Source organism: Hyla sarda, chromosome 12, assembly GCF_029499605.1.
Source record: "Hyla sarda isolate aHylSar1 chromosome 12, aHylSar1.hap1, whole genome shotgun sequence".
Taxonomy (NCBI): domain Eukaryota; kingdom Metazoa; phylum Chordata; class Amphibia; order Anura; family Hylidae; genus Hyla; species Hyla sarda.
In genome coordinates this window covers 39,979,077-39,993,367 of record NC_079200.1, presented here as the reverse complement: position 1 = coordinate 39,993,367, position 14,291 = coordinate 39,979,077, and the positions used below count along the sequence as shown (strand labels likewise).

The following is a 14,291-nucleotide window of genomic DNA, read 5'->3' as shown; positions in this document are numbered from 1 at the left end:
CATTTTGTATGCTGTTAAAAATAAATATTGGGGTGAAAATCACAGAAGAATTGTGAGAAAACCGTCACACACAGGTACAGACACTATATTATGTACTACACTAACTTTACAGCCCCTGTAGCATAGTCAAATAAAAAAAAAATCCTGGAATACCCCTTTAATGTTATGTGTAGCGTTTATTATAGGGTCTTTGCTCATAGCTTATATGGTTGTCTTTCCGGGATCCCAATCCATTCCAGATTGTGAACACTCCGAAACCATCTGCAGGCGCTTGTCCTGAACTCCTTGAGGAAAAATCGCCTCTTTTGGCTGTTGTTTTTTAATTGCTGAGTAGGAGGCTGAGATCACATGCTGTGCGCAAACAAAATGTGCGAGAAATCATCCCAGCTGCCTCCTCCTCGCCCCGATCACACTCATGGATTGTACACAGGCATTCCTGATTCATTCAAGCCAGTGACTTAAAGGAGTACTCCGGCGCGCACTTTTTTCCTTTTATCCCGTCCGGGCTGCAAAATAAAAGAAAACACACTTTCTCTTACCTGCCAACGAGCCCCCGGAACTCCGGTACAGGTGTTCGGTCCCCGGGCTGTATTCTTCTTACTTCCTGTTAGCCCGGCACATCACACGGAGCTTCAGCCTATCACCGGCCGCAGCGATGTCCCGCCTCGGCCAGTGATAGGCTGAAGCTCCGTGTGACGTGCCGGGCTAACCGGAAGTAAGAAGAATACAGCCCGGGGACCGAACACCTGTACCGGAGCTCCGGGGGCTCGTTGGCAGGTAAGAGAAAGTGTGTTTTCTTTTATTTTACAGTCCGGACGGGATAAAATGACAAAAGTGCGCGCCGGAGTACTCCTTTAATAGGTAAAAGTTGCTTCTAGCACAAAGAAATTGATGCACAAGGCTTTCTGCTTCTGGGGAACTTAAAGCCTTAACACAGTGTTTCCCAACCAGGGTGCCTCCAGCTGTTGCAAAACTACAACTCCCAGCATGCCCGGACAGCCTTTGGCTGTCCGGGCATGCTTGGAGTTGTAGTTTTGCAACAGCTGGAGGCACCCTGGTTGGGAACACTGCCTTACAGGGGTACTCTGGTGGAAAACATATATTTTTTTTTTTTTTTATCAACTGGTGCCAGAAAATTAAACAGATTTGTAAAGTACTTTACAAATTTTTTTTTTATCCTTCCAGTACTTATTAGCTGCGGTATACTACAGAGAAAGTTCTTTTCTTTTTGGATTTCTTTTTTTTTTTCTGTCCACAGTGCTCTCTGCTGTCACCTCTGACCATTTCAGGACTGTCAACTGTCCATAGCAAATCCCCATAGCAAATCCCCATAGCAAACCTCTCCTGCTCTGGACAGTTACTGATACGGACAGAGGTGTCAGCAGAGAGCAATGTGGACAGAAAAAAAAAAAAAAAAAAGAGATCCAAAAAGAAAAGAACTTTCTCTGTAGCATAAATCAGCTAATAAGTACTGGAAGGGTAAAGATTTTTTAAATAGAAGTAATTTACAAATCTGTATAACTTTCTGGCACCAGTTGATTTAAAAAAAAAAAAAAAAAATGTTTTCCACCGGAGTACCCCTTTAACAGATCCTCTTTGCACTTTAGAAGAATACATTTGTAGAACAACCACCTTATTGAGATAACAAAGCAGGGAGTGTATTGAACGTTTCCTATAGGCTTCCTGCAGACTATGTGACATTGATTTGTATCTGCGGCTCTATAGTCGGATGCCGGAAGTGGTGATCTGTAATCCTCCGTATGTCTCCCAGTATGACAGACTGTGCGCTGGCCCTATGTGTAATCTGATCACTGCTGTTCTCTTAAAAAGCATTTCCATTACTTAAGGTACGTAAGGAAGATGCTGTGTGTAGCAAACGGATAAAGATCAAGAATTCAGAAAGATTTTTTCCATTGTACACTTTGTCATATAGGCTACATGTGCTATCAATGCCTTATTGTTTGGCGTCTGACAGCTGGAGCTTCCACTAATCCTTAGAATAAGGATGTATTCACCCTTGCATTGCATTTTTACCCTGTTCAAAGAACTGGGACTGGGCACAAATGGGGGTCAATTTGTGGATGTAATTTTCTGCTCGTGTCTATTAAAACTTGGAGCTGCTTCTATTCAGGGAATGGAAACCAACTTAGCGGTCGCACATGCCTTCCTGGGCCTGGCGCCCGCGCCTCTCCTCCTGGGCCTGGCGCCCGCGCCTCTCCTCCTGGGCCTGGCGCCCGCCCCTCTCCTCCTGGGCCTGGCGCCCGCCCCTCTCCTCCTGGGCCTGGCGCCCGCCCCTCTCCTCCTGGGCCTGGCGCCCGCCCCTCTCCTCCTGGGCCTGGCGCCCGCCCCTCTCCTCCTGGGCCTGGCGCCCGCCCCTCTCCTCCTGGGCCTGGCGCCCGCCCCTCTCCTCCTGGGCCTGGCGCCCGCCCCTCTCCTCCTGGGCCTGGCGCCCGCCCCTCTCCTCCTGGGCCTGGCGCCCGCCCCTCTCCTCCTGGGCCTGGCGCCCGCCCCTCTCCTCCTGGGCCTGGCGCCCGCCCCTCTCCTCCTGGGCCTGGCGCCCGACTATTCAGGGAAATATGCTGAAAGATTGCCAAATAGTAAAATACCTAGGTCGTGTACTATAAGGATCCTAAATCACTGTTAGAAAAGAGATGCTGATTTGTGATAACACCTTAGGCTAGAATTATATGTGCTGATTTGGATGCAGTTTTTTTAAGCAAAAATCTGAATTTCTATATTTCCCATATTTTCTTTTTGAATCTACTTCTGGCTTTGGCTTGAAGACTGTGTGTGATTGCAGCCTAAAGAGGTTATATACAAAGAAAATGTTGAAACTGCCAATAATACTTTTAAAACCTAAGAAGAGATTTTACTTGAACTTTTTCTTGTCTTTTCCTTTAGGGTAACCATTTTGACCAGTATGAGGATGGACATCTGGAGATCGAACAGTCTTCTCTGGACAAGCCCATTGAATCGGTAAGAGCAGGCACTTTGGGCAGGCGTTTAGAGCTTTGTTCCTTTTTGTTTGCCCAACAAGATAAGAGCTAGAATTTAGGATATGTAGGTGTTCAGCATTTTAAACTTTGGTGTTTTTTTTTATTTTTTTATTTTATTTTCCTTTGCTATTTGGCCACGGAGTATTAAAGGAGCTCTGCGTAACCTCGAGGATAGGGACATGCTTCTTCTTTTTTTTTTTTTAGTGTATTATTTAGATAGCCCAGAAAAAAAATGGTTATATTTAGCCCAATCTGGCAAAATTCACCTCTTTATTCACAGTGGGTTTGTCATCTATGCATTGCGGATGCAGACTGTATGCGAGTTTATTCCTCCTGTAATCCTTTCATATGGACAAGGAATGTCTGCTTCCACTGTGTATATGTGCCAAGTCTACTGCAAGTGAAATGCACATTGAACCTCAGGCGGACCATGTAGTCTGAACCATATGGACAGGATTTTGCATATAACCTGCCTGTATTAAAACTAGGGATCGACTGATATCGATTTTTTTTTAGGGCCGATACTGATAATGTGTGGAGGTTAAGGCCGATAGCCGATAACTTATACCGATATTCCAGTATAAGTTATTGGCTATTTCTTCTCCCCACCCACCCAGCGGGCGCTTTAAATTAATTAACTCCAGCGGCTTTTGTGGTGCCAGAGACCGCCGCCGCCACCACCATCTTCTCTCCCCCTGCCGGTCCTTAGTCCAACCACGCTGTCCCATTGCCTCCCCCAACCCCCTTTTTTATAATTACCTGTTCCCGGGGTCCGCGCTACTTCTGGCTCCGGCGGCGTCCTGCACTGTCACTGTGCACTGACGGCGATGTCGCATTGAGGACGTCACTCGTCATTGCGCAGAGCACAGCGTAACACAGGACGCCGCAGTAGCCAGAAGTAGCGCGGATCCCGGGCCCCTGGCACAGGTAATTATAAAACCGGGGATGGGGGAGGCAATGGGGCAGCGGCGGCGGTGGTCTCTGGCCGAGCCGGTGCGGTGCAGTGGGGGTGTGGGGGGTTTGGCATTATTGGATTATCGGCAAGGTAATTGCTGATACCGATAAATCCAAAATCGTGAATATCTGCCGATAATATCAGCCAAACCGATAATCGGTCGATCCCTTTCTTATCTTAATGAGGGTGGGGCAGCACATACCGTAGGCTCCAAAGGGGGGTTCACTGAGAACTGCAAAACTGCCTAAGGAACAGTGTGCATCTCCCTGCAGAAGTGTAGGTCCGTGTTGTGTTTGTGTGTGTGTGTCTGTGTGTAGATGGTAATACAGAACTTTACACAACTTTGGCCCTATCTGGCCTTTCTCTTCCACAGCAGTTGATCCCAATATTAGCTAAGCTGCTCATGACCTGGTTTGTATTGCACGCTCTGCCTTTTTTAATTTTTCCTTTTTTTTCTTTTATATATTTATACATTTCCTTTCTTATTTTTTCTCCTCTAACCATTCACTGCTAGAGGGTCTGGCAATGTGTGGTCTTGCTATTCCCCCCAGCAGTGAAGGGGTTATAACTCTAGGACTACTTTCCTCTACCCTTCTCCTTTCTGTTATGGTCTAGTGAACACCAAGTATATATATTTGTGTGTATATATTATCTTCCCTTTCTCTGCTATGTGCTGGCATGTTGCTAGCTAAAGTGCGCACAAGGTAATGCTGCAGAGGAGGACGCCCCTTCACACAGAGGTCAAGGCAGCGTTTTTCAAGCTTAGCCAATTGTGCTAAGCCACTGGGAGTGATGAATTTTGCCTGTTCCCTTGGGTGGAGCTTTGTACCCTATATCACCTATTCATAGTATCAGCTGATTTACACACGAAGGTATTATAGCATTTGAAAACCACTACTTTGATTTATTACCAAGGCTGTAAATTAAGCAAAGTGAGGGATGCATACTGGATAGGGGGTTATTCTAAGATTAAAGATTATCCAAAAGAAAGATAAGTATCCAATCGGGTATAGCGCAACTGCTGGGACAGCCGCTGATCACTAGAATGGAGAAATATCACCTGAGTGAATGGAGTGTCAGCGCTCATGCTCAGTCTTCACTCACTATAAAACCATAGCCAAAACTTGGCTATGTTCAGAAATCCCATCGATGTTGAATAGAGAGGCAGGCAAGTGTGTGCGATCCAGCCTTATTCATTCAGAAGACATTTGACACTACTTCTCATGATTGGTGGAGGTTGCAAATTCTGCAACTAAATATGTGAATGGAGTAGTGTTGGTGGCAAACACATGGGATCACATTTCTGTAAGCCCAACTCTGATCAATAGGACAATTCCAGAAATGTCTGCCACTAATCTGCCACACTTGATTGTACCCTTAGGTCAGGGCTACACTGAAACGTTGTAGTGCTATAAATAGATGTTAAAGGGGTACTACCGTGCTGACAACTTATCCCCTATCTAAGGGATAGGAGATAAGTTGCCTGATCGCACGGGGTCCCGCTGCTGGGGACCCTTGCGATCTCGCACGCAGCACCCCGCTCTCATCATGCCTGACTTACTGCCATAGACTTACATTGAGGGGGCGAAGCGTGACGTCACATGGGGGCGGAGCCGTGACGTCACGATACTCCGGCCCCGTGATCGGCAGTCATCAGACCCGGAGTGATGTTCGCTCCGGGGCCTGATGAGAGCGGGGTGCTGTGTGCGAGATCGCGGGGGTCCCTTTTAGATAGGGGATAAGTTGTCAGCACGGTAGTACCCCCTTTAACTATTGAGCTATAGCTGCATCTGAAGCAACACACTGAGCTGTATACAATCATATAGACCAGTGTTTCCCAACCAGGGTGCCTCCAGCGGTTGCAAAACTGCAACTCCCAGGATGCCCGGACAGCCAACGGCTGTCCGGGCATGCTGGAAGTTGTAGTTTTGCAACAGCTGGAGGCACCCTGGTTGGGAAACACTAATATAGGGTCACCACATTTTACCCTAATAACACGTTATATAGGGTAAAACAAGTTTCTTTACCAGGTCCAGATGTCCTCCTGATCGTCCTCTAAAGTGCTAAAAAAGGAAGTTTGAAAATGTCCTGTGCCGTATGGTAATGAGCTGCAAGTAGGTAGTGCTCGGGGCATTCTGCATCCTCATGTTGTCACAGAGCTCTGGGTTGTCATCACTTTCACTCCCGTTTGATTGGCAGCCTGAGCACTCCTGACGTCACCCCTCTGTTCGGTGAACTCCTGACGTCACCTCTCTGCTCAGTGAAATCTCTTAGCTCAGAAGCTGTGAACTATCCTTGGGCATGAAGTTGCTTCTGAGATTTCCGTGAGCAGAGGTGTGACATCGGCTATGCCCGGGCTGTCAATTTCGCCAGCGCGGGAGTGATTACAGCCCAGAGATCTGTAACTACGCGAGGACGCAGAACACAACGAGGACTACATGCAGCTCATTACCATACGACATGGGATGTTTTTAAATGTCATCAAGACCTGGTAAGAAACCTTATTTTACCCTATATAACTTGTTTTGCCAATAGTTAAATGAGGTCAAATCTGGTAAAAGGTTCCTTTTTAAAGGGGTACTCCGCTCCTAGACATCCCCTATCCAAAGGATAGTTTAGAACATCGGGTGCAGCGCCGGAGGCTCTTAACGTCACGGCCTCGCTCCGCCCGTGACGCCATGGCCACGCCCCTCAATATAAGTCTATGGGATTTGCATAGACTTGCATTGAGGGACGTGGCCGTAACAACACGAGCCTCCGCATCGCCAGTCATCAAGCATGGAGCGAAGTTTGCTCCGTACACCGGATGTCTGGGGTGCCGTGGGGGTCCTTTGGATAGGGGATAAAATGTCTAGGGGCGGGTCACCCCTTTTAATAGTCAATCTATAGCACCACAAGATGCTCTAGCGTAGCCCTGGCCTAAGCCTGATAACCGTCTTGTAGTTGGCAGCGGGCTAGTAAAAAGGTAACCGAGAAACCCTGCATACCCATCAAATATATAATGGAGCTCTACTTTTAAGGATCAGATCCAGGTTCTCTATGGATAAATATATACACTGCTCTAAAAAATCAAGGGAACACTTAAACAACACAATGTAACTCCAAGTTGATCACACTTCTGTGAAATCACACTGTCCACTCAGGAAGCAACACTGATTGACAATCAATTTCACATGCTGTTGTGCAAATGGAACAGACAACAGGTGGAAATTATAGGCTATTGTCAAGACACCCCCAATAAAGGAGTGGTTCTGCAGGTGGCGACCACAGACTACAGCCAGGAAACATAGGAACTGAGAAGATGTTTTGGTCACTTTTGAATGCTGGTGGTGCTTTCACTCTAGTGATAGCATGAGATGGAATCTACAACACACATAAGTGGCTCAGGTAGTGCAGCTCATCCAGGATGGCACATCAATGCGAGCGATGTCTCAGCGTAGTGTCCAGAGCATGAAGGCGCTACCAGGAGACAGGCCAGTAGTCTAGGAGATGTGGAGGAGGCCGTTGGAGGGCAACAACCCAGCAGCAGGACCGCTACCTCCGCCTTTGTGCAAGGAGGAGCCAGAGGAGCACTGCCAGACCCCTGCAAAATGACCTCCAGCAGGCCTCAAATGTGCATGTGTCCACTCAGACGGTCAGGAACAGACTCCATGAGGGTATTATGAGGGCCCGACGTCCACAGGTGGGGGTTGTGCTTACAGCCAAACACTGTGCAGAATGTTTGGCATTTGCCAAAGAACACCAAGATTGGCAAATTCGCCACTGGTGCCCTGTGCTCTTCACAGATGAAAGCAGGGTCACACTGAGCACATGTGACAGACGTGACAGTCTGGAGATGCCGTGGAGAACGTTCTGCTGCCTGCAACATCCTCCAGCATGACCAGTTTGGCGGTGGGTCAGTAATGGGATGGGGTGGCATTTTTTTGGGGGGCCGCACAGCCCTCCATGTGGTTGCCAGAAGTTGTCTGACTGTCATTAGGTACCGAGATGAGATCCTTAGACCCCTTGTGAGACCATATGCTGGTGCGGTTGGCCCTGGGTTCCTCCTAATGCTAGACCTCATGTGGCTGGAGTGTGTCAGCAGTTCCTGCAAGAGGAAGACATTGATGCTATGGACTGGCCCACCCATTCCCCAGACCTGAATCAAAATGAGCATATCTGGGACATAGTGTTGCTCCATCCTTCAACACCACGTTGCACCACAGACTGTCCAGGAGTTGGCGGATGCTTTAGTCTAGGTCTGGGAGGACATCCCTCAGGAGCATGCCCAGGCATTGTAGGGAGGTCATACGGGCACGTGGAGGCCACACACACACTACTGAGCCTTATTTTGACTTGTTTTAAAGACCTAAAGTTGGATCAGCCTGTATTGTGGTTTTCCACTTTGATTTTGAGTGTGACTCCATATCCAGACCTCCATGGGTTGATAAATTTGATTTTGATTGACAATTTTTGTGTGATTTTGTTGTCAGCACATTCAACTATGTAAAGATGAAAGTATTTCATACGATTAGTTCATTCAGATCTAGGATGTGTTATCTTAGTGTTCCCTTTATTTTTTTTTTGGAGCAATGTGTATATATAATCTGTCTATATATACATATACAAACACATACACATCTAGCAAATAAAATATCCTGGATTTGGCTGTCTGGCTTTTATTTGTTCTCTTTCAGCCTCTACGTTTACCTCCTAGCAGTCATCCATTAGTCCTCCACAGTTGTATCACAGTTAGATGGACAGTGCATTCACAGTGTGAGCTAAAGGGGTCGCAGTACGATGCTCAAGCAGACAGGGCTTTTGTGGAAGCGTCAGCCGACCTCTGCAGCAATACCTGTGAGGAAGAGTGCAGGGTTGGGCTATGGCTCTTCTGCTCCATGAGTCTACAGATCCTCGTCTCGAGCTCTCAGCTCCAGATATGAATAGAGAGCAAACCATGCCCGTCCCTATGGTTCACGGTACCTCCTTGCCCGTGCTTGCTGTGTAAATTTCAGTTCTGTATATTTACGGTGTGATTTCTGCAGGCCCAATATCTTCCCTGGCAGCTTATATGAGAGATGTAACTAGTTTAGCGATGTATAATGGAGTCCAGATTTCCTTATCGGGATACTCGAGAAGCATTAGTGCTTGATTATAGCAGAAAGCTAAGACAGTAGATCACATTGGGCTGTCTGAAAATGCATTAGGCCAATAAAGCATCATCCCCCTTCCCTTCCAGTGTAGAATCTCAGAGGAATTGGTATTGTATCTGCTCAGCTGAAGGGAATGAATGGGAGGTCATCGATTTGAGTTGTGAGTGCAGCTGGCAGGATCTGTGGACTCTGAGACCGGCTGGCCTCAACTTGACCGGCATTAAACCTTCCACTGCCAGAGGCTCTTACCAGCATTTGCACCAAGGGCCGGTTGGCAGTAAAAAGGGTCATCTGTGCCAAGTTGGGCGCCATTTGGCATAGCCTAACTCCACTGCTTCCTCTCTGTCCGGCCTTGGTGGTGTCAAATTGTAGTGAGCTGCAGGGTTTGGTTTTGAGGGGTGGATCAGGGTCTCTCCGCCCTGCAATATGCATGAGAATCCCACAGTGAGCATTTAGTTCTTACTACAGAGCACGTTAAGCTGAACTTATCACCCACTCAAGAGCTGGTGGGGGGTGGCGCGAGGAGTGCAGGATAAAGAGGTGGCATCTGTTCACTTGCAGTCTCATGGCACCTTTCAGCACTTGGCCCAAATACATGTCCACACAGCTGTTGTTCATCCATTGGCCACAGTGTATTTTCCCTGGTGGCCGTTGCTTAGCCACAGCTGCCCTCCATGGTCTCCATTGTGAGAGAGATTCCATAACACACTCTATTGTATAACAGTGGATGTATTGTGCTGAAGGGCTTCATGTTCGATGACACTGCATACAATGCATCTCCATTGTATCTGCCATTCCAGTAATAACTGAGAAGTCATTGTCGGGTCCGGACCACCATTCTGCCCTTTACACAGCACAGATTTTACGTCTGCCTTGCTGCTGAACAGATTCATGCTCTACAGCTGGGTTGAATACCGAATAGCCTAGAGCAGTGGTCTCTAAACTGTGGACCCCCGATGTTGCAAAACTACAACTCCCAGCATGCCCGGACAGCCGTTGGCTGTCCGGGCATACTGGGAGTTGTAGTTTTTGCAACATCTGAAGGTCCACAGTTTGGAGAACACTGGCCTAGACGGTTGGAAGGGACTGTACTGTTAGCAAAAAGTGTTTAACGGCTGGATGTTTTCCCAGCAGCCATTGCTCTTGACTGGCTCTGTAAGTGACGCAAATGTCTTCCCAGTGCATCCATCACTCCTCCGTGCCATCTCTCCTTTCTTTTTAACCTCTCCATTTCTCCTGTCTTTCTTTCATTTAAACCCTCTCGCCTCTGTTACCCTCAGCACTCAATCCATCCCTCTAATTTACAGATTTATTTTTTATTTTATTTATAATTATTTTGTCTATGCCTTTTCATTTCACCTTCCTGCTTTCACCTATCTTATATATATTAAGCCTTTAACTTGCAAGCAGTGGCTTGGTGACAATGCAAGAAAAAAAAAAAAATACATAAAATTACAAAAAGAAAAAAAAAAATCTGTGTTTCTTACTGTGTTACATTTAATTGTTCCTTTGACAGCCCTGTTTTTAAAGCCAGGTTCGTATTTTGACTCCACTTGTATTATCTTTTGGAACTAGCAATGCTTCCCTCCCCATTTTGTCTGTCTTTTTTTAACCTTTCTTGTAGAAAATTCATAGTGACCTTTTCCTGTGCCCAAGCAGAGTGCCTCCCCTCCTCTCAGTCAGCGGTCTGTCTATTCCTGCCCCATATTTATCAACATTGTGCACAAATGCCCCAATTGTTCTTCAAAGGTTTCTAGACTTAAAGGGGTAACCCATGATTCAAAAAAAACAAGCCTACTTTCTTTCAAAGACCACTCCCGGTCTGTCTCCACTTCGGGTGTGGTATTACAACTTGGCTCCATTCACTTTAAGGGGTATTCCAGGAAAAAACTTTTTATATATATCAACTGGCTCCAGAAAGTTAAACAGATTTGTGAATTGCTTTTTATAAAAAAATCTAAATCCTTCCAGTAGTTATCAGCTGCTGAATTTGAGTTGTTCTTTTCTGTCTGACCACAGTCTTCTGTGCTGACACCTCTGCTTGTCTCAGGAACTGTCCAGAGTAGGAATAAATCCCCATAGCAAACCTCTAATGCTTTGGACAGTTCCTGAGACGAGCAGTGGTGTCAGCAGAGAGCACTGTTGTCAGAAAGATAAGAACAACTCCACTTCAGCAGCTAATAACTACTGGAAGGATTAAGATTTTTTTTAATAGAAGCAATGTACAAATCTGTTTCTTTCTGGAGCCAGTTGATATACATTTTTTTTTCCAGGAATACCCCTTTAAATAGAACTTAAAGGGTACCTCTCATCAAATAAACTTTTGATATATTTTAGATTAATGAATGTTGACTAACTTTCCAATAGCATGTTAATGAAAAATATGCTTCTTTCTATTGTATTTTTCCCGATCTGTCCTGTCAGCAAGAATTTCTGACTCATGCTGGAGTCCTAAACACTCAGAGCTGCCAGCCTGCTTTGTTCACAGCCAAACAGGCTGTGAACAAAGCAGGCTGGCAGCTCTGAGTGTTCTCCTTTGTGAACAAAGCAGACTGGCAGCTCGTAGTGTTTAGGACTCCAGCATGAGTCTGAAATGCTTGCTGCCAGGACTGGTAGGGAGACCCCTAGTGGTCATTTCTTCAAAGTGGAAAATTAAATAGAAAGAAGTATATTTTTTTAATAACATGCAATTGTAAAGTTATTCTGCATACATTAATCTATAATATATCAAAAGTTTTTTTGATGAGAGGTACCCTTTAACGCAGAACCACACCCAACCTGGAGACAGACAGGGAGCAATCTTTGAAAGATATTATCTCCGTTTTTCAATTCCTGGATAACCCCTTTAAGGAAATATAGGCTACCCCTTAATGCATATGGTTGTTTTTTTTATAGAACATATAGTAAGTTCTGTGCAGACTGCAGTCTTTTATTTTTTTTTCCCAATGCAACTTTAACTTGCAGGAGACCCTTCAAAATGTATGTTTTGCATCTAAAAGTAATCAATCCCCCCCCCCCCCAAAAATAAATAAATAAATAAAAATATTTAAGGGTGCATTCACACCACGTTTTTGCAATGCAATTCCCGTATCAGGTTTTTGATGAAAAACGGATTCCTCAAAACCTGACTAAACCTTTTCACTCCATTATGAATAAAGTTTCACTTGTTTGATTTGAAATTCCAAGAAAAAAAACTGTGCAAAGTCAAAAAACCGTATGGTGAAAACCGAATGGAAACGTACGCACATACGGTTCTGTACGGTTCCCATTGACTCCCATGTTAAAAAAAAAAAAAAAAAAGTATACGGTTTAATACAGTTTTTCACCTAGACCAAAAACTGTGGTAGACTACGGTTTTGGGTACGGGAAAAAAAAAAACGGACAAAACCGTACAGGATGCAAAACGGACACAACCTGATGCATCGTTTGGCATACGGTTTTCAATGGAGAATCAATGCATACTGTTTTCAATACGGTTCCGTACGGTTTTCAAATTGAATCATATACGGGAACTGTATTGCAAAAACGTGGTGTGAATGCACCCTAATAGAGCTAATTCTGTACAGGTCAAAGTTTTTTTTTGTTCTGAGCTCCAAATTCCCTGCAAATATTAAGTCACATAATAAATATCTGGATTCTTGGAGCCGCCACTAGGGGAGCTAAAGAGCTTACTGCATACAGGTTTTTATGACCTCCATAATAAATCCACATGAAGTAAGCCGCAAAGCTCCTATCAGTGGCTTTATACAAGATCTGGAGCTCTTTCTCTCAAGCAAAGCACTACAAACACTGGTACAAATAAAAATAAGAAATGCATTGGCACCAAAATTCCAAAATGTGTCCCCCCCCCCCCCCCCCCTATTATAAAAATTTGTTATCCATTGTATGTTTGGCTCCAATAAATCAGGTATTATTGCAAGGAAAACCTTAGAAAAATGTTAAGCCCCTCTGGCTACTTGGGGACATAGGGGGAGATTCATCCAAACCTGTCCAGAGGAAAAGTGGCCCATAGCAACCAATCAGATCGCTTCTTTCATTTTTCAGAGGCCTTTTCAAAAATGAAAGAAGTGATCTGATTGGTTGCTATGGGCAACTGGGCAACTTTTCCTCTGGACAGGTTTTCATAAATCTCCCCCTTAGGGTATAAAAAGTGGAGATGGGAATACCCCTCTAACAAGCTGAGATGGAAATACCACTTAAGCCATAATTTCAGCTCGTGCCCAGTGCTTCCAGATGACAAGACTGTCACTTTTCAGCACCAAAGGGGACATTTATCATTGTCAATGGAAATAATTATTTTCCTCGCCATTTGGGCGTGCATACTTCTCCCAGATTTATCAAAGAGGCGTGCAATTTCATAAATGGCTTGAATCTGAGTGGTCCAGACTGGAGTGATAGGGGGCAAAAAAATAACAACAATTTTTTAAATTGTTATATTTGATAAATCATCCTAAGGAGTTTTTGGTAAATCGCTACGTGCCAAACAATTTGAGACAAACTTACACCGGGTAGCTGTGTTAAAGTAATGATGATTTAAGCCCCCAGACCACAGCCAAACAGGTTGTTAAAGCTACCTAAAATTTCCTTCACAAAAAAGGTGCAAATGGAAACTTAAGGGGTACTCCGCTGCTCAGTGTTTGGAACAAACTGTTCCGAACGCTCGAGCCGGTGCGGGGAACTCTTGACATCATAACCCTGCCCCCTCATGATGCCCCGCCCCTCAATGCAAGGGGCCAGCGCGGGGAGCTCGGGACATCATAATCCTGCCCCCTCATGATGCCACGCCCCTCAATGCAAGGGGCCAGCGCGGGGAGCTTGGGACATCATAATCCTGCCCCCTCATGATGCCACGCCCCTCAATGCAAGGGCCCAGTGCGGGGAGCTCGTGACCTCATAACCCTGCCCCCTCATGATGCCATGCCCCGCCCCTCAATGCAAGGGGCCAGTGCGGGGAGCTCGTGATGTCATAACCCTGCCCCCTCATGATGCAACGCCCCTCAATGCAAGGTGCCAGCGCGGGGAGCTAGTGAGGTCATAACCTTGCCCCCTCATGATGACACGCCCCGCCCCCTCAATGCAAGGCTATGGACTTGCATTGAGGTGGCGGGCGTGACGGCATGAGAGGACGGGGCTATGAAATCACGAGCTGCTGGCTCCAGCGTACGGAAAAGTTTGTTCAAAACGCTGAGCAGCGGAGTACCCCTTTTT

General features: G+C 45.9%; 1 protein-coding gene across 2 annotated transcripts in view; it reads left to right on the top strand.

Moving 5' to 3' along the window:
• GPATCH8 (G-patch domain containing 8) overlaps positions 1–14,291 on the top strand; it is a 103,917-nt gene that overhangs the window by 33,127 nt on the left and 56,499 nt on the right. For both annotated transcript variants that reach the window (XM_056548848.1, XM_056548847.1), the window contains exon 2: positions 2,902–2,976. In XM_056548848.1, the coding sequence (XP_056404823.1) occupies positions 2,902–2,976 (75 nt within the window). The remainder of the gene's footprint in view (positions 1–2,901; positions 2,977–14,291) is intronic.